Raw genomic sequence first — 27911 nt, 5'->3', positions numbered from 1 at the left:
CGTTACAGAAACCTGTAAGCTGTTTTTAAATTCAGACTTTTTACCAGAACATTTAATTAACATTGTCATTCTTAGTTGCACTCATTTTTATCGATCAAACCCTTCGTATTATTTAGTTTTATTTTCATATTATTCAATTTTTGTTATCAAAAGAATGTCTTTCTCAATTTGACCATTTACAAAATTCTTATGTACGTATGTCACATCTAATTAGCTATCCGTATCTTGATCTGGTGGTTATCTATTAGGTTTTTGTTTGAAATAATTTACACAAATGTAAAATAATCCATCGGGAAGATATTTATAACACTTTCATAGTTACCTCCCAATATTTATTATGATATATAGGAGCAAACTGAAATATTCTTTTTTTATTGAACATCCTGTATTTTGTGCAACTTGGTATTACGAAATGTTTATTTTGCACAATATTGTTTAATATAGTAGTTTAGTCTTATAGAAGTATGTGTTATGTACGTCGGTGTCGATATGAAATAAATAAGAATAAAAATTCAGTAGCAAAAATCATCTAGTTTAGACAACAGTGCGGATGTGAAATTATCAATCCACCAACGCTCAAAGAGGAAGTTAACCATTGGTCGGAAAGACTCTCATGAGATATATTCTACATTTGATAAATAAAAAACTAATTTTAGTTCCATTTCAGTACAGAATGAATTTATAACAACAATTCATAAGATAAGAGTGTCGAAGATCAAGTCACTGTCCTCAAATCTTAGTCGGCGGCGTCTTTTTGGTTCCTAACGAAAATTTTAATTTCTAGGAGATAACGCGGGGATTCGTTTGCTGGTATTCTACGGCCAAGTGAATAAACTGAAACGTTGATGCAAGTGTTAAACAGATGTTTTTGGAGTTTTAGTGCCTCATGAAAGGAATATTATTAAAGAGTGAACACATTGCAGTCTTTCGACTGCTTTAGCTGAGATTTTCTGCTCGAAAACAACCCTAAAAATTTGGATAACAAGGTTAGTGTACCTCAACGATCCATAATTATTTGTATATCAATTATTATTTATACATAACAACTGAATTTTTCGAAAAATTTTATACGAAAAATTGCGACAGATGTTGTAAACAGTGGCGTATCTTCGAGCATTATTTAATATTCACAACAATTTATTTTATTTAATTCAAATGTAATATAACGAATTTTTATTTAAAAATAAGATTTTGTTATAATTGATCCAACTCTGTGCCCACCGAACAATATGAAAAGTAAGTAGATACTGTTATAATGAAAAGTTGTGGTTATATGAATATGAAACCAATAAAATAGCTTCTAGAAAAAATTACTTTTCATACGAAATGATTTAATGTCGACAATTACTCAAATTTTTATCCTTGTGACATTATTTTGAAATTTGAACGAGTTACTAGGTACCGATAGTCAAATCAACTATATATTAGTTGTCATAATTCGATCATTAATTCCATCGATTTTTTAATTTTGACTGAATTTTTTTGTCTATCAATTTCCGTCCGATCTACCGATTTCCTTTATTGAGATGTGTAATGGATTCATGTATAATTCATCTCCAAAATTTACGAAAAATATTCCACCAGTTCCAATCAAAGTTCTGAAATTTCGATGATTTATTGTTTTCATTAGACTGTGAGCCAAAAGGCACTCACTTACTTTACTTACAGTTTTGTCTAAGACACGTGCACGTGTACGAGGATATATTGAATTCTTAGACTACTATAGAACCAAACGAAATTTCAATGTCAAATTATTTTATTACTCAACATATTCTCCTCTTAATTGGATACATTTATTACAGCGAACCTGCAACGTCTCCAGACCTTTCAAAAAAAATGTTTCTTCTTTCTCTGCAAACCAGACTTCCACAGCTTTTATTACCTCCTTATTGGAAGAAAATTTACATTTTAAAATTTTTCAGTTGAGGAAAGAGATGATAGTCGGACAGAGCCAAATCTGGTGAATAAGAAGGATGTTATTCTAGTAATTAAAACCCTTAATCACGAATTTTTTACAAGGCAACATGAGATTTGTGTGCAGGGCTTTGGATAGCTTTCCGCGTCTTTTCTCTTTATTTTTTTCCCGTAGTAATGTCGAATAGTAATTTCCAGTTATTGTTCTACCCTTATCCAAAAAAATCAATCATGATTACTCCATGGCAATTCCAAAAAACTGAAGCAAGAACTTTTCCAGCAGATTTTTGGACACGAAACTTCTTAGGTCTTGGAGAACCAGAGGGTCGCCATTCCATCGATTGTTGCTTTGTTGCTGGATCGTAGAAATGTACCCAAGTCTCATCCATAGTAACAATTCGGTTTTAGAAGTCTACATCGTTTTCAAATCGAACATAGATCGAACGCGATGTATCTACCCTTGTGCGCTTTTGGACAACATTCAAACATTTGGGGATCCATTTTGCAGCAATTTTTCTCATTTCCAAATAAACGTGAACATGATGAACGCGTTCATATGAAACATTCAGTGCTTCAGATCAGATCCGTTTTAGCCCAATTCGACGATCTGATTAAATCATGCATCGATATTTTCGGGGACTGACACAAAAACTGGCCTTCCCGATCGCTCATCATCTTCATTGGAAAATTTACCTCTTTTGAAGCTTGCAGTCCAATTTTTCACGGAGGACATTGATCACCAAGGGTATTAACATATCTTCGTAAATCTGCTTACCTCTTAATTGTTATTGTTCGTTGCTATGGTAACGCAATATTTTGTTTATGCATGGAACTGGTCTAGGCTAACTAGATATCAATATATCCTCGTAAAATAGTGAGTAAAATTTTTAATTCATCAAAACGATTCGATACCCTTTTTTATCGGATTGACTTCCTTCTCGACCTTTCAGCTTTTGTTTTTGAGCGTTGGCTATCATCGTTTTGCAAAGCTCTTACTTTCTATGTCTTAAGATATTTATTCTCTTCTTATTCAACGTTTTTCTTGTATTAATCCACAACGTATTGAACCTCTTTTATCTTAATATTCCTTTCAATTCTGGCTCCCATCACCGTCTCACCTGTTATTCGTGGATGAAGATGAAGCAGGGTCCAAAGTATAATGTTCAACAATACTTTTTGTCATCAAAATCAATATAGACATCTTCATTATTTGACATGAGCTATTATAAACTTTAAACCAGGATTTCCAAAGTGGTCTAAATCGACATATCGAGGTCGACATCGATAGAGAAAAAATAGATATAGGTTTTTATAAAATAACTTTTTATGAGGGTCTGAGGTATCAGCTAATTTTGTAAAAGCGATCTAGAATATACTTTGGGAAACTCAACACCAAATTTTCAGCCAACTTTTGGAAGTTTTACTGTGCTAATTGCTACGAGAAAAATGTTAGAAGATAATCATGTACGATCCCCTCATTTCCTGTGATTGAATTTAAAATTATTTGTTCGTCCTTATGTCTGAGCCAAAAAATCGCTCAAACAAGACGAAGTGGTTGCGCTACTTTATATTCGAAGTAACTTTTGCTAAACATAGGGAGTTATTTTATAATTTTAAATAATATATTGCATCCGGTTTATTTATTAATAAAAATATGAATCTAGTCGTTAGTGGACAATTATCTCTTGTTATCAGTGTCTACACGTGTAGGTGGAACATTGGGAGACAGTTATTCATGAAATAGAGTTGGACACAAATCGGTAACTAAATAAATGGCAAAAGTTTTTGAGAAATTTCCCTTTGGAAACAATGTAAAACAATTTTCCGTATGACTTTTTTCCGCTCGACTTTACATTAGTTTTTCACAATGTTCCTTTAAGGACATGGTGCAATACAACGTGATGAGCAATGCAAGGACGCAATATTTCTTGATAAAAAGCATGCGCACTTGAAGTTCAGCTGATCGTTTCGTGCAAGATCTCGCACTTGCAACATCATCGGTTCGGTGCTATTTTTATTACGTGCAAGCTGCAATTTTCTAGGGAGAAATCTAGTTACTTTTGACTGAACAACCAATCTATCCATCAGGCTCCAAAACCAAAGCAGCAGTATATAGATATAAGCATTATAGCATACGTATATGCATAAGCAGTATAGCAGTATTAGATATAATTATTGACAGTGATCTAACCTAACCAATTTTTCACTTCGTTACTTACTTACTTAGTTTTGTTATCATCATTGTTAAACCGATCACAAAATAATGAATCAAATTTTAGGTAGTATTTTTATTAGTGGCAGCCATGATGCAATAACAAGAGACACGCGACGTCTAATATTCATCTATACAATATTTTGACCTTGCAAAAAATCGCATGCAATTTCTTGCATCATGTTAAGCGGCCTTTACTGCAGCAGAATAATCGTTTAACATGAGATATTCAATTTTTCGTATTATGCGAAATTTTTGTTGTTGATGAATCTACTATTCTTAAATTCTAATGGACTATTAACATTTTATGTCAATGACTGGTTATCGCATTGTTTAAACTATGTGTTAATGTTAAAATTAAATACGATACATAGATTATTCAGAAGATATCAAAATGTTAATGTATTATGGATGACAAGTAAATTGGATCATTAATATTAATTGACGGTTAAATATACAGGTTGTGTCAGGAATAAAGGAAAAAGGTCAGTTGAAATAATTTAAAAATTGAGGTTATGTCAATTATTGAATTTTAAACATGAGATATTTTTTCACACACATGTAACAAAAATACTTTGAAGTCATTATAATAGTAAAAGTACATCAATAAATATGACTGGTATTGAATAGATTTATTTTATTATTTTTTTACGACGGAGTACTAGTAGAAATAAAAGCTACTTATTGATAGTATCGTAAATTTTATTATTACATTTGCGCCGTATTTATACCAAAACTAATGATGTAATTAATTCTCCGTCTCCGCCGCTGTTTTGTCCCTTTTAAGTACAGCTTTTACTTCTCTCTCGACAAGAAACGATGGGATACTTCGCCGACCAATCGTGATGAATGTACAGGAATAGTGGCTAAGTCCAATGTGCTTCCATCCTCAGTGTTCTGTGCGTTCACTGAGTGCAAAGTTACTTAGGCCGTCGCCCTCCATAAACAGAGTCGTATCAAAACAATTTTTTCAATTTCCTTCTATTCTAGTATGCTGGAAAATCGCATGGTTTTATCAGATGCGGTGTTTTCATATGCGATATGGACCTAGTGAGATGTGAACGGTTGCTTCCTTTTGTGTAGTGCACATCGCACGTGTACGGGACAGGTAAACAGAAATAGAGGTAAACAACCTTAAAATCCCGTCTGGGTATGACTAATAACCAAATAAGTATACAAGATGTCGTGCTATTCGTAATTTGTGCTAATAATTGTAATCTGAAATATGAAATTAAAATGTTTTTATTTAAGCGTCATCTCTTAGTTTTTCGACAATGACAGGTATTTAGGCGCGAATAATAAAATTGATTTGATGAATTTTTTTGTTTTGCATTTTAATTGCATTCCTTTGCTATAATAATGAACTAAAATCAATTATTGTTTTCATTAGGATTCAGTTTTTTGAAGTTATACAAAGTTTTAACGTGATGTAATTTAACATTACTTTTGAAATAATACAATATATTTATCATTACAAACAATTTAAGGTAATTTGTTTAAATAGAGTCTTAAATATTATTATTACATTACATTATATATAATGTTTTCTTTATGTTACGTATTGAAGAAAACATTGACCATTGAGGTTAATGTGTTTGTATGCAATTGTTAAGAATGTTATAAATTTTTTGTTATTCCCAATCAGTACTCTTACTTAAAGATTTCTATCATTATATTCATTGAAAACAATACAGTAAAAATGTACAAGACATTGATGTATAATAAGGCGAGAGACACAGTTATACAACAATTGAATGGTATATTATGGTTCTCAAAAATACCGATCAACATTTATGGTGCAGAACCATAAAAAAAACATGAATCTGTCAAATTTTTAGATCATGTTGAAATTCAAGAATGAAACGAATTCACAACGAAAGGATCAAAGGATGCATCGAAATGAAGGTCATGATATCAGAAGGAATTGAATAACGACAATTTGATCTGGCACGAATAAGTTATACGGATAGGGAAAGATAAATTACCGCGCATTGCTATAGATTATAACCTATAAATAGAAGAGAAGAAGATCAGCACGTACATACTTGGAAATGAGGCAACTATGATGAAAAGGAACTCACAGAAGACGATGATTGGCACGATAGGAGGCCATGGTGAATAAGCAGTAGCTGTAAGATCCCTGCTTAATCAAGGTGGTTCAAAATTAACCTCTAGAACTGATAATATATACAGAAATGAATTTACTGCTCTATGTACACTTGTGAATGGATAAATCGAGAACCTTAAGTCATGTATTTTAATGAATAGATTATTTTAAAAAATTGTTTTATAAGAACACAAAAAATTCCAAATTATTTGTAGTTATTCCATGGTTGAATTAAGATGAAAAATTACACTTAGACCATAGTTGGATGTAGAGAACTTTTAATTGCATTTTATATATTTATACAAAATTGTGGGAACCACATGCGCAGCATTTCAATCAATAAATCAACTTAGAAATATAAAACTGTTTATCAGCGACTGATGACTCATTGATTTATTTATACAGTTCATTCATTTTTGTGTTGAATAAAACCAGTGTCGTGCACTGATGGGGTTTCCCAATTTATAACTCCATTTATTATGTTAAGATATTCCAGAAAGACTGTTTAACGTTTTAAGTTATACAAACACAACATTTTGATAGTAAGACAGGAGAATTTCCATACAGCATCATTCGAAATAAAAACCTGTGTAATGGGTAGTTTTTTTTTGTTTTTTGTAAATCTCTGTTAATAATAATGTTCGTTTTAATACGTTACTTTTATTTATTTTCCACCGTTTTAAGGAAGAAAAAAGTTCATATAACTCCCTATAATCATAAATTAAAACGAAACGTAAGGTTATGGATCTTAATTAAAAGAAACATCGTATACATGTGCTCCAATCCCTACTTAATTGAAATGTCTGTTACTTAACACAACGTGGAAAAATTAAAAGAAATATACTCTAATAAGTATGGCGCCCTACGGTATAACATTTCATATTATCATCAGTTTCGTATTAAGTAACAAGGAAAGTAGAGAAAATCAAATTCAGCAGATTTGTTAAATGAACTTACAAAAATATCTCTTATTACTAATTTTTGCTTCAATCGTTTTTTAAATAACAAAGTAATATATTTTACCAGAACTGTTGGGGGTTGAAGTAAAAAGACTGAGTTGATTGGAATCAAATGCCTTATCGGATTTAAAGAAACTAATTTCATATATTTCTTGAAAAATGTATTCTAAATAAACTTTTTTTTGTTTTAGGGAGTAAAGTATAATTTGATCTAAGATGCGTCAGATTTCAGTAGCACTCTGGGTGTTGCTGATAGAAATATCATGTCAAAGTAAGTTACATCTACAAAAATATTCTAATTATTTCATTATAATTTGTTTTTAGTATTAGAAGTAAGTGGACAATACATTGGACAAAGGCAGTCAAGGATATTCCATCCCCCTAAAGGTAAAAAAGCACTAAGTACCTAATAGATTAAAGTGTTAAAATGTTGAATTAAAACAATGAAAGGACCTAAAAATCATTTCGCAACACGGTTTTGCAAGACACACATCACATACAACGAATATTTTCGTGACTTAAAATATCCATATGTTTTATAGCACCCCATGATTTTTATAAATATACTTTCGAAAATAATGTTTCTGTAAAAGTATGTGCGAAATTTTGATGAAAAATTACGTAATACATTCACAAAATTCCGCAAAACAGGTCCTAACAGACTCGTGGTAATTTACATCAACGAAGAATAAACAAATCTCGCGATTTGTCAAAGTAAAACTGTAAAAATTTCCTACAAATATTGTACAGTGTCGATATGCAACGATATGTACAGGGTGTTAGGTGATCCATATACTATTCTCAAAACCTGTTATTACAACAATTCTTTGTATTTAAAGGAATATTTAGGTTATTGACTTTTGGATTATACAGGGTGTCTCAATTCTTAAGTATAGATATCAACTTTGGAATTTTAAATGGAACTCCCTATATTTTATTGCCTTTTTTGATTTAGTGGTAAAAACAAAGGTAACTTCCATAAGACCGACCTATTTAATTTCTTCTCTATTTTCGAAATATTTAATGCTATTTGAATTTTTTTTGTAAAAATCATTGTAAAATTCCGCAGCATAAAATGCCATCATTTGCAAAATGAATTTTTAAACACAAAACTTAGGTTTAATAAATTTTCGAGGCTAGAATCATACTGAGTGTCTTTTTTACTGTATGAGTATCAAATTTTTTAAATAACAAAAGGTATAATATACAGGATGCGCAATTTAAAAAATATGAAATTTTGTTATTTACAAAATTCGAAACTAGAAAAGTGAAAAAAAATACCCAGTATGATTTTAGACTCGAAAATCACGAAAATTCAATATTGTGTTTAAAAATTCATTTTGCAAACAATGACAGCTAGCCTCATTTTTATTTCGCGGAATTTTCCAAATATAATGATTTTTCAATAAAAATTCAAATATTTCCTAAACCGCGAAGAAATTAAATATGTCGTCCTCATGAAAGTTACCTTTGTTTTTAACAATATACTAAAGAATTGGGACACCCTGTATAATCCAAAAGTCAATAATCTGAAAATTCCTTTAAATACAAAGAACTTTTGTAATTAAAGTTTTTTGATAATTCTTGCAGGTTTGGAGAAAAGTATATGGGTCACCTTATGTTTGACACCCTGTACATAAACCAATATGCCACAAAAACTTTTCATTTTCGTTCTAAAAAGTGTTCAATTAAGAAGAAAACAACACAACAGTACCAGTTACTTATGTAGGGTTTCATAAACTACAAATGGGTAAAATCGCTCTAGATATTTGAGGTTATATGACATAAGTGTTAATTCTGAAAAAAACAATTACTGTACGGGGTCTTTCAAAACGTTCGCGTACTGTATTAAGCGAAAAAAATCTATTAAAAATCACCAAACAATCACATATCTATAACGCAAAGTTCAAAAATGCGGCAGCAGCTAAATACTTTTATGGCTCTGTCAGTAGGGAGGAACTAAAACGTTCTACAAGTTTTGATTGGCTAAACCTTATTGTTAATTTGCGATTAATCTAAGCGTTATAGACATGATGTGATTGTTTGGTGATTTCTAATTGATGCGAACGTTTTGAAAGACCGTTTACAAGTATTCAGTTCCATCAATTCCACTTAAGATTTTTCTGGGGTTATAGTTAAAATAGAACCATAAATATACTATTAAAAGTTTGGTACCCAACGTATTTTTTTGCTTGAAATCTCAATGTGAGAAAATAATATGCTTGATAAGTAAAGTATCTCTTTCACTTGCAAAAAAGTGTACTGGATTGAAACTTACAGCTACATTTTTAAGATACGCTGGACAAAAAACGCTTTTAACAAAACAAATTGCTAACATAAAAAATCTTCGGTAAACCATTTCCGGTCTCTATTGATATAAAAATCGTCAAATATTATCACTGCTGTAATAATTTATCAAGAGATATAGTTCACTAGAGACACTTTTAACTTGGTTTCGACAGATAATTCTGCTTGTTTTCCGGTTACCGACGTCATCGCGTTCCTATTGATGTCACTTGATAATGGGTAATAAATAAAGAAAGAAAGCTTGTAAAAACTAAAAAACAGACATGAGAAATAACTAAATGAAAATAAAATAAATCAAATAAAGTCCATAGTAAAAATTAAGCCAGTATGCAGCATGCCCAGAATGGAGACACTTTCCACTAAATATGCCCTCAAATTATTGCGAAATGAGGGAAAATATTGTATCGATTTTATTTCAATTGGCAAGTGATTATACATTTTTTTTGCATTGTAAAATATTGAGCCCTGAACTAATTCTGAACGTGGAGTTGGTAGGTAAAGATCGTGCTCCGTGTTCCAAACTGGATAGCCGTGCGACAACCCTACGAATTAGGCAACCAGATTCAAAGATGAATAAGGAAAGAAGAGTCAGAATTCGTAATCTTTTAAAGAAGTCCCTGCTGTTTAGGCCGAGTAAATATCTAACAGCTCTCTTTTGTAGTTTGAAGATTCGCTCAAATTATCAATAAGGGCATATAAAACTGTTAAGGAGGTGGATAAATTCAATTCTTCGGAAACAGATGTCAGCGCCAAACTTTTTTATTATAAATAATTTCAAGGCATTGTCCACACCAAGCCCTAAGCATTTTACAGATTCAACGGCGTCGATGGTGGTGTTGTTTAATAAAAAGTGCTGCAATGTATTTTTATATGATGAAACTTTAGTTTTAGAAACGTTGAGACAAAGAGGATCAGAATCCCCTTGGTAATGAATAAGGCAACTGAATTTAATTTTATTTACTTTCAGTAGAATAATATTAGGAAATATAGGTTTTTGGAAACTGTTTTTAACTTTTGAAATATAAGTTGAAACGTTTGTCAATATCCCTGTTTAAGGTTAACTGCGTGAACACCGAAGAAGCGATTAAGGGTTTCAAAAATCATCCAACAGGATATTATTTGGAAAAAACAAGTAAAAGTGTATGTTTGTTAACTAATCCTATTTTCAGTATATAAAGAGCCATAATTGTATACGTTTTTATAACAAAAAAAGTTTTTGATTTCGAATTTGGAAGTTTTGAGAAAGGACTTGGACAATTTTATCATAAACATTTTATCATTTTATAAAGTAGAGGTTATTAAATTTTTATTTACCTTAAAATAGGTGGAAATTATTACTTAGTCCATCTTATATAAATTTCTATTCCAAGCATTGTATACATATATATCGAAAAACCAAATAAAACATAATTGAACTATCATACACTTTTATTAATTGTACAACCAAAAATTTATAAAATAGCTGACATTTTTTGGAATTTAAATTTTTTCAAATGCCTAATCGAAATTGTTTTCCATCATATTATGTCTGAAAACAATAAATTATTGATTTGTGGGATGTAAAAAATAATTGATTTTTACGAGTGTGATAACATTATTAATTAAAAATTGAAATGTAATTTTTCGAATATTTTGTATTCCCTTAATATTGTTTATATTATATTTAATTAGAGCCATATACGCAGCGTGGAGATCAATCACCTCCACCAGATCTGGATTATGGTGAAAGCAAGAACCTTCAAGATATACATCCATTAGCCAACATTCACAAAGCTCGTCGACCTGGACATAGCCACATTAAGGGTGTGTTGTTAGGTAGACTGACTGAGGTGAAGGCTTTGACAAATAACCTTTGGAGTGATATAACCACATTGTTAGCTAACTCATTTAATTTCTGGGTGTTGGTTATTCTTCTTTCAACCTATTAACCTAGTAATAAACTTACTTTTTATTTTGGTTTAATTTAACATTGAATAAATGTTTAAATGTAAACATTATTTTTTTCAGGAAATGAACAAATAAAACCACACCCTTGCGAAAAGAGTTCTTGTTATCCAGCCACCGGGAATCTGTTAATTGGAAGGGAAAGTCAATTGTATGCTTCATCAACTTGTGGTTTATATGGACAACAGAGATATTGTATAGTGTCTCATTTAGACGCCGAAAGGAAAAAATGCTTTTGGTGCGACTCGAGACCTTCACAGAAACCAAATCCACTACTAAATCATAATATTAGCAACATTGTGTATAAAATGTTTCCAGGGTTAGTTCCTACCTTATTCTTTGACAATTCAATCAACACATTCTTCTACCTTCTTTTCTTGTTGGTTAAATTATTAATTATAGTTGTTATTATTTGTAGAACACGTCAAAAATCATGGTGGCAATCCGAAAACGGCAAAGAAAACGTATACATCCAGTTAGATTTAGAAGCTGAATTCCACTTCACCCATTTGATAATAAGATTTAAAACGTTTCGACCAGCCGCCATGTTAATAGAACGATCCTATGATCATAAAAAAACTTGGAGGGTAAACAAAACAATTATTTAGTTTCTAAAAATTCTAATAATGTACGTTTCAGGTTTACAGATACTTCGCGGCGAATTGTACAGAGAGCTTTCCAGGAATTAAAGAAGGAAGTCCTAAAAATATAACAGACATAGTTTGTGAATCAAGGTATTCGGGAGTCGAACCATCTACAGATGGAGAGAGTATTTACAGGGTGATTCCACCCAATTTGTACATAAATAATCCTTATTCTGAAGAAGTACAGAGTGTTTTAAAGATAACAAATTTACGAATTAACTTTACAAAACTTCATACTCTAGGAGACGATCTTCTTGATAGAAGGGAAGAAATTCAAGTAAGTAATGTCTGAGATCTGCGTATCCTAGTTATTATAAAAATTGTTTTAGGAAAAATATTATTACGCTATAACAGAGATGATAGTTAGAGGGTCTTGTTCTTGCTATGGACACGCTAATCGGTGCTTGCCACTTCCAGGCATCGATCCTAAACCGGATATGGTACATGGAAGATGTGAATGTACTCACAACACTAAAGGTCGAAATTGTGAAAAATGTGAAGACTTCTTCAATGACTTACCTTGGAGGCCTGCTATTGGGAAACAAACTAATGCTTGTAAAAGTGAGTTTTATTGTTGTTTCCTTTTCTCGTCCTTTCACTTTACATTCTTAATCTTATACCGTTTAGTAATCCCTACTATTCTTCTAAATGTTTCATTCTCATTGTCTTCATTTTTGTCTCATCTTTCCTTTTGGTTTTCCAATTTTTACCTTTATATATTTTCATTTTTCGTTGACTTAAACGTATTATTAGCTATTTTCCCATTTCCTGTGAGTACATTTTCATGATCTCCGTATTTAAATACTCGTTCTAAAATCCTGTCTATATATTTTATTGTATGCTTCTAAATGTTTTTGATCTTTGGTCATTTTTCATTTAAAATTTGTTTCTCTATGATTTTTTGAAGACAGATGAAAATTTGACATTTCGACTTCTTTTGATTTTGATAAAGACTAAAAGAAGTAGAAAACGACAAATTTTTATCTGTCTTTATCAAAATAAAAGAAGTCGAAACGTCAAATGTTTTAAGGACAGATGAAAAGTTGACGTTTCGACTTCTTTTATTTTGATAAATACTAAAAGAAGTAGAAAACGTCAAATTTTTAATTTTTAAAGACGGATAAAAAATAATAAAAGTCGTTTAGACAACAGGATTTGTATAAATAATAATATAATGATCTTGTATATCATTTCAACTGGTAATTTTTTTGTTTAATAAATTTATTACCCGACTGTCATATGTATCGAGCCATAAAAATGATAAATTGTCACTTTGGAAATGGAATGTTTTAAATTCATCGTTTGCAGGATGTAATTGTAATAACCACGCTACCAGTTGCCACTTTGATTCAGCTTTATACGAGTCTACAGGTCACGTCAGTGGTGGTGTTTGTGATGGCTGTCAACATAACACTATGGGACCTAATTGCGATTTGTGCAAACCATTTTTCTACCGAGATCCGCAAAGAGACATACAAGATCCTGAAGTTTGTAGACGTGAGTAAAATCGATAATGTAAATATTAAATTTACACCTATAATAATGATTCTATGTTGTAGCATGTGACTGTGATCCCCGCGGATCTTTAGATGGTGGTGTCTGTGATTCCGTTACTGACCCTGTGAATAACTTAATAGCAGGTGTTTGTCACTGTAAAGAAAACGTAGAAGGTCGCCGTTGCGATGCTTGTAAAAATGGCTATTGGAACTTTACAGAAGCGAATCCGTTAGGTTGTCAGAACTGTACCTGCAATACTTATGGTACTATCGATAACCAAGGGTGTAATGTCCACACAGGAGAATGTACCTGCAAACGTTATGTAACAGGAAGAGACTGTAACCAATGCCTTCTTGAATATTGGGGATTATCAGATAAAAATGACGGATGTCAACCGTGTGATTGTGACCCTGGGGGCTCTGAGGATAATTTCTGTGATGTGATTACTGGTCAGTGCAAATGTAGGGAGCACATGACGGGAAGAACCTGTGATACACCCAAACAACAATATTTCACTGCTAACCTTGACTTTTTATTATATGAAGCTGAAGCTGCCAGAACTAACGGCCAAGTTGTCATTAGAGAACCTTATAGAGACGGAAAAGATGTTACTTGGACCGGTCCAGGGCTTATAAAAGCTTTCCAAGGAGGATTTGTAGAATTTTTAGTTGATGGTCTGAAGACATCAATGAATTATGACATCATCATTAGATACGAACCAACAACTTCAGAAAGTTGGGAAGAAGTTATTGTAACGATAGAAAGACCTGATAGAGTTTCAGAAGGTCCTTGTCAGAATATCGACCCAAGAGACGATCAAAAATTTGTCCGTTTACCGGCAAATTCAAGAAGCGTTGCTGCATACCCACCAGCATGTCTCGAAGCCGGAAAAGTATACAAAGTAATACTAGAATTTCGAAGATCAAATGTTCAAAAGGAAGTTCCGACGGCATCAGTGTTGATAGATTCACTCGTTTTAGTACCCAAAATTGAAGATATACCATTTTTCCACGGATCAAAGGCCGCTGAATTTAGAAGACAAGAATATGAAAGATACCGCTGCAATGATCCCTCATATTTCGGAAAAAACGTACGAGATAAACCAGAGATTTGTAAAAAGTTAGACAATAGTATAGCAACATATATATTCAATGGAGCTTTCTGTAAGTATATTGAAAATTAACTAAATAAAATTAAAAATGGGAGTCGGCATTTACATGCACATATTATATTTTCAAATATCCCCGTATATTTTTTTGTTAAAGCAATTAATAGTATATTAATAAAAATCAAAATTTCATTCATATAAACATATTTCATGATTAAATTCACTTCGAATAATTTGTTTTTACTAGTATGACACCATAGCTCCTCACATAATCTGCCATAACATGACGGCAGTCTACCCTCGGCTTTAATGGGGATGAATATGATATCGTTGACTTCTAAATAATGTTAAAATTTTCACTATCACTTATTGGAGATATTCACAAAATTATTATTTTAGCCTGTCAGTGCGATCCGCACGGATCTGTCAGCAAACTTTGCGATTCAAATGGAGGATATTGCCCGTGCAAACCCAATGTAGTGGGTCGCCGTTGTGACCGTTGTGCTCCCGGAACCTACGGGTTTAGTCCAGAGGGATGTAAATCTTGCGATTGTAACAGTATAGGAGCCTTAGACAATTTCTGTAATGCTACAACTGGTCAATGTAAATGCAGATCTAACAACTATGGCAGAGAATGTGACCAGTGTAGAATTGGGTCTTGGAATTTCCCTAATTGCGAAAGATGCGACTGTAACGGACACGCTGATACTTGTGAATCCAAAACTGGAGTTTGTATTAATTGCAGAGATAATACTCGCGGTGACCATTGTGAATACTGCATCGATGGTTACTATGGAGATCCTAGAATAGATGTTGATATTGCTTGTAGACCTTGTCCTTGTCCAGGACATCTTGGATCTAACCATTCCTACGCAGATAAATGTATGCTAGATCCTTTAACAAAAGATGTGATATGTGAATGTCAAGAAGGTTATTCTGGAGCTAGATGTGATGTTTGTTCTGATAATTACTATGGAAATCCAGAAATTCCAGGGGGCAAATGTCAACCTTGTGAATGTAGTGATAAAATAGATCTGCTTGCTCCAGGAAATTGTGATCCTCACACGGGAAAATGTTTGAAATGTTTGTATGAGACGACAGGGGATCACTGCGAAGTTTGTAGACCTGGATTCTTTAGATATTCTGTAGATAAACCTTGTGAAGAATGTGTTTGTCATTTGTTGGGAACAAACAGCTCTGCCGGACATTGTGATCCATCTAGTGGTCAATGTCATTGTTTACCAAATGTGTCCGGCTTAAGATGTGATGCCTGTATCGCTAATCATTGGAAAATAGCGAGTGGCGAAGGATGTGATCCTTGTGCTTGTGATCCTCTTGGCTCCCTTAGCTCTCAATGCAACGAGGTAACAATTCAAATAACAAAATACTTTTTTCTGTTTCACTAAAAACATATTCAAATCTTTTCAGTTTGATGGTCAGTGTCATTGTAGACCAGAATTCGGTGGTCGTCAATGTAACGAGTGTACTCCACGATCTTATGGTGATCCAAAGGTGCAGTGCTTCAGTAAGTTGATGTTGATAATTCATTATGTTGATGATGTAAACACACGTAATTTTTTTAGAATGCGACTGTAATATTAGAGGTTCAAAAACTGAACAGTGTAACATGCAGACTGGATCCTGTGTTTGTTTGCCAGGAGTCGGAGGTTATAAATGTGATAGCTGCGCTAGGGGGTACATTGGATCAGTTCCAGATTGTATTGCTTGTGGAGAATGTTTCGATAATTGGGACAGGATTTTGATAGAAGCCAAAAGTAAGTTTTTTTACTGTTTACTATTCATCATTATACCTACACACACAGTTACAGTGTCTCGTCTCTCAAGACGAATACAAATATATGAAGATTCAAATTGAAAAATGTCTAAATTATTCCTTATTATTGTAAATACCTTTTGTGTGTTCCTTTTAGATCAAACTCTAGATATTATCGACAGAGCTGGAGATATAAAGAAAGTGGGTGCTACAGGGGCATACACTAAGGAATTTGATGAAATGCAAAACCAACTGGACGAGATAGAACAACTTTTAAATAATACCGATGAAGTTGATGTGGATGAAATTGAAGATGAATTGGAACAGTTGAGAATCAAGATCAACAAAACTGAGCACGAAAAACTGAGTAAATTGAATGATGAACTCGGGGAGAACAAACAATTAGTATTGTTGAAAGAAGTTACACTGAATGATTTAAATAATTCTCTCAACGTACTGAAGCAAAAAATTTTAGATCTTCAGAACAATGGTACAAAGTTACAAGAGGCCAATGTACAAGGTGCTCTAACTCTTATTGGTAACGCTAAGGAAAAAGCTGATAAAGCGCTACAAAAGGCTGATGATTCACAAGTAAGTTAATCGGATTTTATTAAACTACCTATGACGTATCATTGATGATTTTTATTTTTAGGATGATGTCAAATACGCTGAAACGCAATGTACTGCCACAGCTAACTTCATCAACAACACCGAAAAACTTTATAAAAAGCAATCTGAAGATAATGAAGAAGTATTGAGAAATCTTTCTAGAAAGTTGGACGAATTAAATAGCCAAATACCTGAATTGAACAATTTAGTATGCGATGGACGTGGAGATCCTTGTGATTCAATTTGTGGAGGAGCAGATTGTGAAAATGGTTGTGGTAATTCGATAACTTGTGCTAACGGTGCCAAGCAGCAAGCTGCCACTGCCATTAGAAATGCCAACGACACTGAAATTGCTTTAAGGAATAAAGAAAGTAAAGCTAACGACTTTATTAGAAATGTACGTTTTCATTGCGTTTTTTATTCGATATTACCAATTATTATTATATTTTTTGAAGGTTTCTCAAATAAACACAAATGAAATTAGGAACCTAGCAAAAGATACTTTGGATACTATCGTTTTGGAATTAACGAACGTAAATAAATCGTTAAACGAAATTGGAGACATAAGAAATGAAATGCGAGAATTTATGGGCCAAAATAAGTCTAAACCTAGTGATATTAAAAAATTAGCCGAAGAGGTAAGCCATTATGGCGTGAGAAAACAGTTTTACTAAATAGATCTCTTTATTTGTGAATGACATGACACTAATGACAAATGACGTTACTGCCGCCAATTGTTTAAGAACTTTACTCTTTAAACAGATGTCAAAACTAACTAAATTCAAATAGAGAATTTAAACAAATGATTTTTTTATGTATTAGGAGTATTGCAATTTAAAAAATTAATATTATATCACTTATAACCATTTTCTCCCTAATTTTAGAGATATAATTTCCCACTGCAAAACATCCTAAATTTAGGGAGAAAATCTCGAAGTTGGTATTATTGAATTATGTATCTAGTTAGTTTTTAGCGAATAACGTCAAACTTTCAAAACTCGACTGTTTATAATCTCTCAAAAAATTTGTAGAATGTTGGTGTCATTGAATTATGCATGGCTTTTTTATAGATATTGAAAAAGAACGTTGAAAAAACACCCGAAGAAGTTAGACAGCTTGCTGACAATATTAAAAGTGCTATAGATCGTTTAACAAATACTGATTACATTATTGAGGACACTAAAGGTGATTTGGCAAAAGTTAACGAACTTAAAGAAATTGCTAAATATGCAAAGTAAGTAAAGTCATAATTAGTGAGTAGCCACCGAAAATTATTCAATGTTTTCAATATATTTATGAAGTTATTATTTTTAGAAATAATGCTACAAAATTATTAAAAGAAGCGGAAGATGTCAATGATGTATTGAATAAGACACAAGATGCACAAAAAGAAGCAGAGGATGCTATAGATAAGGCATGGGACGATTATAAAGTTGTCGAAGATATTTTATATATGGTAAAATTATCTAATTTTTAATAAACTCAAAACTTTACTTCCTAAATATAGTTCAATAGCCCTGATGATTTCTTATTATGATAATTACCTTGAGCCCATTTTAAACGAACTACAAAGCAAATATTACTCGAAATAAATAAGCTTTTCGCCTTGTTTTTCATTCTTTGTACATCTCATTCAGCTTGTTTACTTTCTTCTTCAAACATTTTGAATATTCCTTTGTTTTTGGAGAAATTAATTTGTTATTGACCTCCCACTCCATTCGAGAAATTCAATAAAAGCTTGGGACGGTTGCAGCCCTCAACTGAATTCCCAGTTGTCGGAGTTGAGTTACATTTGTTTGTTTGTGGTGTACGGGTTGAGTTCTTTGGGTGTGATTGAAACCTGGCAGCTGTAGAACTGAATTTATATTTTTCATAATATAACCAGAAATCTGTTCTATTCTATTCGTTCTACTCCCCAAATAAATAGAAAATAAATATATGAAAACTATCAACAATTTAAAGAATAAAATCACCACAGGTTTATTAAAATTTATTTTTGCTTGAAGGGTAGATATTTAGAGGAAGAATTCGAATCAATTTCGAGGTTTTATTGAATTTCTGGAATTAATTTATTCAAAATCTCGAAAATTTGAATAAATCCGAAGTAACTACTGTGCCACAATACGTGAACAAAAGAATATTCAAAATGTTTGAAGAAAAACATAACAAGCCGAATGGCATGTTACACCCTGTTTTATTATAAGTTTCTTTTATATCTCAGATGTCTCGGTTTGTTCGTATGATCATATATCTAAGAGTTTTTTAATTTGATGTATTTTTTAGATTGGTAACAAAACTGAGTCAGCTCAGAATCTGACGAACCGCATAGATAATGACATTCACCTTCTTAAAGATAAGTTGACTGATCTGCAACGGAATATAACAGACAATGGTATTTTTGCAAATAGAGTCGTGGAAGAATCGATGAATATAAAGAAGAACGCTCAGAAAACTAAAGAAGAGTCTGGAGTTCTTCAAGATAAATATAACAAAGCTACAAATGACCTAGCAAAAAAATTGAATAATGTGAAGGTGACCAAGGAGCGTGCTAGTGAGTTGTTTAAGAAATCTATAAATTTAGTAGCTAAAGTTACCAAGACTCAAGAGGATATTCAAAAATTAGAAGACAGCGGACAGTTATATGATATAGAAAATTTGGAAAGACAATTACAAGGGTTGATAAAAAAAATGAATGATTATACAGGACACCTTGAATCAAAAATGCAGTATTACAAGCACTGTAACTAAATCGCACTTTTTTCACGGCTAAATTTCATATTGTTTCCAGTTAATTGGTGCTTGTAAATATACTTAATTTTTTCTAATATAACGTTACAAAAGATATTTTTTAATTAGAGTAAATATGTGGTTCAAAAAATAGGTAACCCAACCAATTATTGAAAAAGTGTATAAAAATATCTGGAAGTATTACCGAGATGACTAACTTTACTACAATTGAATATTCAAATGGATCCAAGCCAAACTCACTCACAACATGGTGTTATGACATTGCCATTATTGACTTGACGTTGTACCGGGTTAAAGTGACGTGACGGTGTTTTCTATTCATATTTGGTGATTTTTAAAAAAAATTTCAAATTATATTCGTCCACTAATAAAACGAATACGTTATGCCGACAGTATGTGCTCGCTAAGACCAAACTGATCACGACACATTCCTAGTCGCGATTATGGTGTATACTCTAGTGACTACACCTTATATTGCCGCCTCTCGTGAGACATTTTTAAACTCTAGAGTCCCTAGATGCCTCGCCGAGCGTATATTGACGGCATTAAAATATCAACCAGACTGTTATTATCATTTTCATGGATCCTATCTTCAGTTAAATGGTAAAAACTGGTTTAATCTTGTTTACAATATTCCCGTCAACTTTTTGCATAATGCTTATAAACTTTTTATGTTTCTGTATATAATAAATAATTTATTATTAGTTCCGTTTATTTTTCTTTTTTTATAATAACCAGTTTGTAAATTGAACTTTTTTAAGTAGAATTAAAGTCAGTAAGTGTGTATGTGTATTTAATGTCATAAGTATATCACAAATAAATGACTTACTTAAATAATAATTTATAATATTTACTATGAAAAATTAATTTAATCACGAAATTTGTATCACTGGTAACATGAGCATAAATAAAATAATAAAGCCGTTCGTAAATATTTCTATTTTCGTGTGTTTTCATCTATCCAGTCCATATACTCCGTAACCCGTGTGTATACTCCAGGATAACCTGGTTCGCCGCATTTGTTCCCAAAGGAAACTACTCCAACTTGCACCCAACGCGTATTCCAATATATCATCAATGGACCACCAGAATCGCCCTAAAATATAATTAAAAAATTATATTTACCAAGTAGATACCTCTAATATATTAAAATTTAGTTCTTAGGAAACTGATAGAGTTGATCGAGTCGTAGTCATATGATCAGGATTACAAGTGAAAAATATTTTCTACATGAAATTTTAAATAATGTTGAATATTCATTCTATCAGATTTTCTCTATCCATAAACACCTTTCAGGATTACCACAAGTGAGAGATATTTTCCGCAAGAAATTTCAGATAATGTCCTTTCTACCCGGGTAAAACGGATCAACCGAAAAGTTGTCCCATTTGTCTAGGGTTTTTTGAAGTTTAAAAGTTAAAAAAAAAGAAAATTATTTTCTTAGCTAATACTGCGATGACTATCGAAGTAGTAGTAGTAGTAATATTACATTCCTCCACCACCATAGATTCAAATTAGAACCGCCCTTGGAGTTGCAATATTTATAAACACATAACTAACAAATAATTATAATTTTACTATCAATTTATTTTCCGCCTAGACGTTGTAATGTCATTTTATAAAAATAATGAATTATGATTATTTATTTAAAAATATATTTTTACCTGACAAGCATCAGTTCCTCCTTGTGAGTACCCAGCACAAATAAAGTTTGAAGTAATGGGTTGAAAATAAGCATCATTGCAATCTTCATTTCTCCACACTGGCAATAACGCTTGCCTCTGTACAGTGCTTTCCTTTCCGCCATAGTAAGTTGTACCCCAACCTACTACAGTAGTTTTTCTGCCAGCAAATTTTTCATTCCTTAATTCGGCAGGAGGTAAGCAAAGAGGTATGACATATTTAGATTTTCGGGCAGGTTTATCTAATTTTAGAATGGCTATGTCATTATAAAAACCTATTCTAGAGAATTGTTTGTGAGCTCTGATTTCCGAAACTTTGAACGTTACTGGGGCTGAGGGTTCGTCATCCCTCTTCAAATCTATGTCTCCTAATCTAACGCTGAATTGACGAGCAGCGAATCTGAAATTGGTTTATTAAAAGCAGTAAAAATCTTCAATATATGTAAATATTCCTCCTAAAGGCTAAGAACAAGTTTTTAAATGATTTACTCACGGCCTCTGTTTTGAATCTCTCGTACAGTGAGCTGCGGTTAAAACGTGAACAGCAGTTATTAAAGAGCCGCCACACCAAAACTCACTTCTTCGTGATCCATGAAGAAATATGGCTGCCATCCATGGCCATCTGCCAGGAAGAGCTTCTTCACCTCCTACGACGCGAAACTTTGCAGATTCTGGTTGACCACAATCTAAATATTTCATTTGATTATTAATGGGGGGTAGTTAATATTCCAAAAAACGTGATATATTCCTCACCTTCTGGGTCTACGTAATTATTAATAACGGGAGGTAAAGGATTTGGGATGGTGGGAAAACCGGTACTATTTCCATTACTTGAAGTACCTACAGGTTTAAGTTGCTGCGGTTTTTCTGTATTATAATAAATAGCAGCAAATGTAATTGGTCGTACAGTAGTTGTCGTGCTTATAGGAGCCGTGGTAGATATACTTTGATGTGTTACTGGAACAAGAACTGTAGATTTGGGACAACAAACTCCAGGTTCAAAAAGACTTTTAAAACAAAGTGACTGACGTAAGTTTCCCAGATTTAACAAAAGCTGAGGACAGTTACTCAAATCGTCACAATAACTGAAATGTTAAAAAAGTATATATAAACGTTTTTAATAATAAGAATTTGGAACAAATTCTACAGTTTCATACTACAATTTAGTTTATCATAAAGATTTTTACAATAATAAAAATGTGCATTTTAATCAAACGAGCTGAAAAATCTAAACATAGATTCAGCGTTCAGCATTCAGCGGACGTAAATTACAGATACCGTTTTTATCGCGTATTATAGATGGCGTAACATGAAACGGTGAATCCGAACCTAACTTTTTCAAACTGTCCATATTTTTACGATATTAGCAGGGGTTTTGGTAGGATGATTGAAAATTTGCATCTTATATTTGATGAGATCAACGAACATGATAAAGAAATTATAAATATTGTCGACGTGCCAAGAAAACAAAAAGTTATTCGTCCTAGAGAGCAAATCTTTAAATTGCCCTACTTCTTTTTTTAAATTTATTTTGCGTTTCCTCGTGTTTCTTCATAAGGTTAACCAAAAGTTCTACTTCATTTCCAGAGAAATTGCAAGATCGTTTTTGTTCTCTTTTATTTATACATATATATGACAACAAATGTCTGCTTAATCGTGACCTGTAAAATAGAGCAATCTTATTTATTATCGGTTTAAACTAAAGTTTAAGCTATAGTTTAATCTCCAATTTTACCCTAGGCTGTAAAATTGGCCCTAAATGGTAAATGAGGTACTTTGTCTAGTTCATCGCTCCTGAACGTGTTGAGTTTGTAGCGTATGTGTCAACGAACGATTCCGCTAGGGTTGCACAATAGTTGCATAACGATTTGGTCCGCTGAAAAGGACCCTAGTTATTTGAAGTTGATAATAAAATATATATTTCTACACGCCCCCGTAAGATACACCACATACAATACAGCTTAGTATTGATTGAAAACGTAGTTGTTTAATTAAATCTATTATTTCAACTACTTTTTCTTAATTTTGAAGTTTTATTTTTTGTGAAAGGGTATTTATGATCATATTTGAAAGTGTTATTGATATAAAATTCTTAGAATGATTTGTCCTCTATAAATTCGTATATTAATAATTCTTATTAATTTCTGTATTGAATAATAACTTTCTCTATTCAAGTATTTACGTCACGGGCTATATTAGATTTCCAATGACACAATAATTCGATTTTAAACTTATCTTGAATATAAACGACGTCGTACAAATATAAAATTATATTTAATAATTCAAAATGTACGTACCCTTCCGATCCCTCGGGGGTTCTACAACTCCTTGGATCTTCATTTTCATTATTATTGTCAACTTTTTTAATTGGTTTATTATTACTATTGTTAGTGTGAATTTTATCTTTTTCCTTTTTGGTTATTTTTTCTTCATCCTTGTCAACAATAACCGGCAATGCTTCCCTAACAAATGGAGCTATGGTATCTGTGACATTTCTTCCCAAAACATTTTTACTAAGTGTGTACAGGGCACTTGGTACATCAGAAGAAATACCACTATTTTCCCCTCTAGTCATGTTTACTAAGTACCTTCCAACGGTATTCAAAGCTCCTAATGTTTCAGTTATTTTATAAATAGTTTCTGGGTTAAAATGCCTTCCAGATTCAGTATCATCGTTTCCCTGATACTGTCTATCAATATTCCCGTATTGGTAATTTCGGTCAATATTTCTTCGATGATTAAGTTCGTAAGGATAGTAAGGTGTAGCTATAGGTCTGGGTGGAGCAGCTTGATAGTACCCTTGGGGATAGTGTGGTCCTTGCTGAGGTGTTCGCGCCCATCTCGGATTGTTTTGGATCATGAAACGAGGATCGTAATATTCCCTTCCTGAATATTCTGATGTCAGAGGAAACAAGAAACACAATATGCATAATTTTCCTGAAAAGATAAATATTGTCACGACACTGTATATGATCGATACTACGATAACCACTTTCACTTAATTGCATTATTATAAGTCAAAATCTCGTTGGAAGTTTGGATTTCTATATTATTTTGGAAAATTTGAGACACATACAAGTTAATCAATGTTCTTTCGAAAACAATATTCACAATAATTGTGTTAAAATATACCAAAATAATTAATAATAATTATCATTTATTGGTTTCCAATTTGTAGATAGATTTAATTAAAATATACAAACTTATTTAACTTAGCGTAAAAAGAAGGGCCTTATTGGAGAATACTTATTCTCCATTGTCGTTTTTAATTAAAATACCAAGTACTTATTGTCTTATTAAGACAGATTCTATGTTACGTGGTTTAAGAAAAAAGTTAACTCTAAAAAATTGCAGCCGAACGATTTATACGCAACTCAAATGTTTTATTTCAACAAAATTCACGATGTCGAACGAATGGAAGATTTTGTAATTTTGTATCTCAAATAATTACAAATCAACATAATATGATGATCTAAATTTGAATCCCCATATAGTTGTTATGACTTTATACTAGCTCTATAATGTGCATTAATTTCTAAAGTGTAGGATCTGTAATTTATTATTTTACGGACTTTTTTAATATTCAAGTATGACACGACAGGGACGTTGGAAAGTAGTTCCACCTTATACATCGTGCTGTTTAACCTCATTTTGAAATAATTCGTTTCTCACCTACATCAAAATAACTGAGTTTTTATGTTGTTTAATTAAAATTTTCTCATAATATTTTAATGAAAATTATTGTCGACACAATATAATTGTTCATTACTCGGTTTATGCTTAGAAAGTATTAAAATATTAAATAAAAAGAATTTAAACCTATCGAAAGTTTTTAAATATCCACAAACTTCGTAGACTTTCTAAATAAAAATTTGATTATATACGTATTTATAAATTTGTAATTAAATGCAAGCGACCAATATATCATTAAGACGAAAGTACTTAATATACTGATCTCATTGGAAAATCCTGAAAAGATAAAAAATGACAAATTATAACATTTGAAAGGAGATCTTTTTATATTTAATTCCTTCATAAAATTAACCGATTATTTGAGTTTTGTCGTCAAATACAAAACTGCTCTATTAGGTTCGATATTTCAGTTACTACATCTTTACGAAATCGTATTCAAATAAACGTAAATGGATACTATTTGTTTATAACACTTCGTAATTATTAAATAGGTAACATCAGCATGTTTTGTTCATAGTAATCACAATTCCAAAAAAGTTTTCACTTGCCATCTAAGTAGTGTAGTTTAAGCGATATTTGGATGGATTATTCCTACCGATAAAAATTTAAAAAAAGAAATTTAACTCATCATCTTAATAGATAATGATAAATACTATTCGTATATAAATTAACTAGAATATTTTCACAACTTGGAGAAAGTTGATAGTATCTATACCTCTATTAATACATAATAATCAAAAAACAAAAATTATTTTTGATTGCATTCGGTTGATGATAATTTGAAATACCAATTATCAATCTCTAAAACATTATACATTTAAATGATTTGGAAACGTTATTTTTTTTAAACAACCTTAAGTTGAAATTTGTGGTTATCTACGTTGCTGGAATATCCGAGGAGACGGATGTTGTTATATACTTTCAAGCCGAACTTAGGTGAAAGTGAAACCGTTTTGTGCTACCTTGACATTGTAGGTAACAACAGTGCCTCTAGTTATGCATGACCAAAAGTTTGATATTACGCAATCACACAATCTTGAATATATTTCCTCATCGGAATATTAAAAGTTCATCAAAGACTCTGTAACGGTAAAAATTAAAAGCGTTTTAAAAAACGAACTAACTTTATAGTTGAAAATCGCCCACTTTTCAAAAACGATAGGATCCAATAGATTCAATTATTATTAAAAACATATTCATTTTGGTTACACAATTTATCAAGAAAATATGTTCGTTGAAGAAATTGAGATTTCTTTAATACATTTTTTACTGATAGCAGTTGAAATTAACAAGTAAATTATAAGCAAATGTTCAGCATAAGGGAATCAATTTCCAATAATCCATCATTGAATTAAATCTATTCATGAAAAGTCCCTACTAATTAATAAAAATCTCACCGTAAAAAATATTTATTGTATTATTTAAATCTTAAAACCACGAGAAAAATATTTGAAACATTCGACGAATGAGTTCCTCGAACAAAAAACAATTTCCATTAAAAGTCTGTGGGACTAAGACACTTCTAAAGAATACCTCCAAAAATGTAGACGTTAAACAGAATGTTTTGAAGATTCTACCAAACATATAAACCACTAAAAAATATTCTAGGACAGGGCAGAATATTTCAGATAAATAAAAGAATTTAAATCGAAAAAAAACTTGTGTACCTTGACAATATCTGGAGAGAATATTTCCTATAATACACTCAGTTTCCCTTCAATAATTTTCTATTGAAATTTTTTCATATAAAAACATTTCTCTTTTATAATAAAAATAATTGAATGGAAATTTAGAATAATTTTAATGTATAGAAGAACCGAAAAAAATTAGAGGCGTTGCATGATAGAATAATGACTATGCAAAAATTCTAAAATGAATCATTAGTTGATTCAATCAATTTTATGTAAAACATAGAGAAAGTGAAAAATGTATGTTTTTCTTCTCGGCGTTAATGAATAAAACAGAGATGAGGTATCGGCATTCCCATTGTTTTCTTTTTAATTTATATTCCTTGTTAAATAGAAAGGAAGCATTACATTTACATTTACAACAAACTTTCATTCAGTGGATTTATTCAAAAAAGTATCATGAATGAGTAGGCGATTATGTCCTCTAAAAATATGCAAAAACTGTTAGTATTAATCCAACACAACTATAGATTAGGTATATTAGAAAATTAATAGATTGAACAATCAGATAAATCGATTCAAAAAATATCTGTATGGAGTTAAAAAAATAACAATGTAGTTGAAACATAAGCAAAAACAATGAATCTCATTCAGATACAAATTCTTATCATTTAGATCTTACATGACATTTAAGAAACAGCAGGAAGTTTTAATAAGTTCAAGACACTATCAGAAACAAATATTAATATTGTACAAAAATTAAATATTATCTAGTTGTGGCATACATACCATTGTAGCATCTATTCATGTCCATGTTAAATAAATGTCTCATTAACAAATAAAAATTAATTAGTTGTTTCATAAATTTGTTAAAAATTTGAATATATATTCCTTTAAAAATCGAGTTTATTGTACTCAAACTTATCGATTTAAATTTGAAAGAAGAATGTGAGAAATGAAATTTTTAATCAAAACAATTTTGGTTTTTAGAAGAGTGCTTTTTTAAACGAAAAGTTGCGATAAATTTGAAGAAAATGTGCGTACCTACCAATGGGAATAATCCAAAAGCGCATCCTAAAATGCAT

The 27911-nt window shown here is 31.6% G+C and overlaps 2 protein-coding genes across 8 annotated transcripts; one reads left to right on the top strand and one right to left on the bottom strand.

Annotated features, from left to right (window-relative positions):
* Nucleotides 1-468: 468 nt before the first annotated feature.
* On the top strand, nucleotides 469-20763 carry LOC130451669 (laminin subunit beta-1). Of its 7 annotated transcripts, none has more exons than XM_056790830.1 (20): nucleotides 469-598; nucleotides 668-986; nucleotides 7384-7463; nucleotides 7517-7579; nucleotides 11171-11302; nucleotides 11507-11762; nucleotides 11862-12030; nucleotides 12083-12364; nucleotides 12417-12648; nucleotides 13396-13584; nucleotides 13647-14747; nucleotides 15092-16056; nucleotides 16121-16217; nucleotides 16276-16467; nucleotides 16624-17057; nucleotides 17119-17472; nucleotides 17531-17713; nucleotides 18146-18309; nucleotides 18390-18531; nucleotides 19359-20763. In XM_056790830.1, the coding sequence occupies exons 3-20, from the start codon at nucleotides 7409-7411 to the stop codon at nucleotides 19821-19823; spliced, it is 5475 nt and encodes a 1824-aa protein (XP_056646808.1). In that variant the 5' UTR covers nucleotides 469-598; nucleotides 668-986; nucleotides 7384-7408; the 3' UTR covers nucleotides 19824-20763. The 7 variants fall into 7 exon arrangements, with proteins under 7 accessions (XP_056646808.1, XP_056646813.1, XP_056646809.1 ...); XM_056790831.1 differs by having other exon boundaries at nucleotides 534-598; nucleotides 785-986; XM_056790834.1 differs by lacking the exons at nucleotides 469-598; nucleotides 668-986 and adding an exon at nucleotides 5018-5234.
* LOC130451670 (proclotting enzyme-like) lies at nucleotides 20604-27911 on the bottom strand. The gene is made up of 6 exons (XM_056790838.1): nucleotides 27875-27911; nucleotides 23803-24442; nucleotides 22259-22590; nucleotides 21999-22191; nucleotides 21488-21905; nucleotides 20604-20919 (listed from the first exon to the last, which is right to left on the bottom strand). The coding sequence occupies exons 1-6, from the start codon at nucleotides 27909-27911 to the stop codon at nucleotides 20761-20763; spliced, it is 1779 nt and encodes a 592-aa protein (XP_056646816.1). The 3' UTR covers nucleotides 20604-20760.

The sequence above is a fragment of the Diorhabda sublineata genome, chromosome X (genome assembly GCF_026230105.1).
Source record: "Diorhabda sublineata isolate icDioSubl1.1 chromosome X, icDioSubl1.1, whole genome shotgun sequence".
In the NCBI taxonomy this organism is placed as follows: domain Eukaryota; kingdom Metazoa; phylum Arthropoda; class Insecta; order Coleoptera; family Chrysomelidae; genus Diorhabda; species Diorhabda sublineata.
Note: the sequence above shows the minus strand (reverse complement) of the source record. Positions and strands in the feature narration are given on the sequence as shown.

Excerpts from the sequence above, each read along its gene's own strand:
- LOC130451669 (XM_056790830.1), top strand. The coding sequence starts at position 7,409 with ATGCGTCAGATTTCAGTAGCACTCTGGGTGTTGCTGATAGAAATATCA. Across the intron at positions 11,763-11,861 it reads GTGTATAAAATGTTTCCAGG|AACACGTCAAAAATCATGGT; the intron begins GTTAGTTCCTAC and ends TATTATTTGTAG. Across the intron at positions 12,365-12,416 it reads ATAGAAGGGAAGAAATTCAA|GAAAAATATTATTACGCTAT; the intron begins GTAAGTAATGTC and ends AAATTGTTTTAG.
- LOC130451670 (XM_056790838.1), bottom strand. The coding sequence starts at position 27,911 with ATGCATTTTAGGATGCGCTTTTGGATTATTCCCATTG. Across the intron at positions 24,443-27,874 it reads CTTTTGGATTATTCCCATTG|GAAAATTATGCATATTGTGT; the intron begins GTAGGTACGCAC and ends TTATCTTTTCAG. Across the intron at positions 22,192-22,258 it reads TAATTACGTAGACCCAGAAG|ATTGTGGTCAACCAGAATCT; the intron begins GTGAGGAATATA and ends TGAAATATTTAG.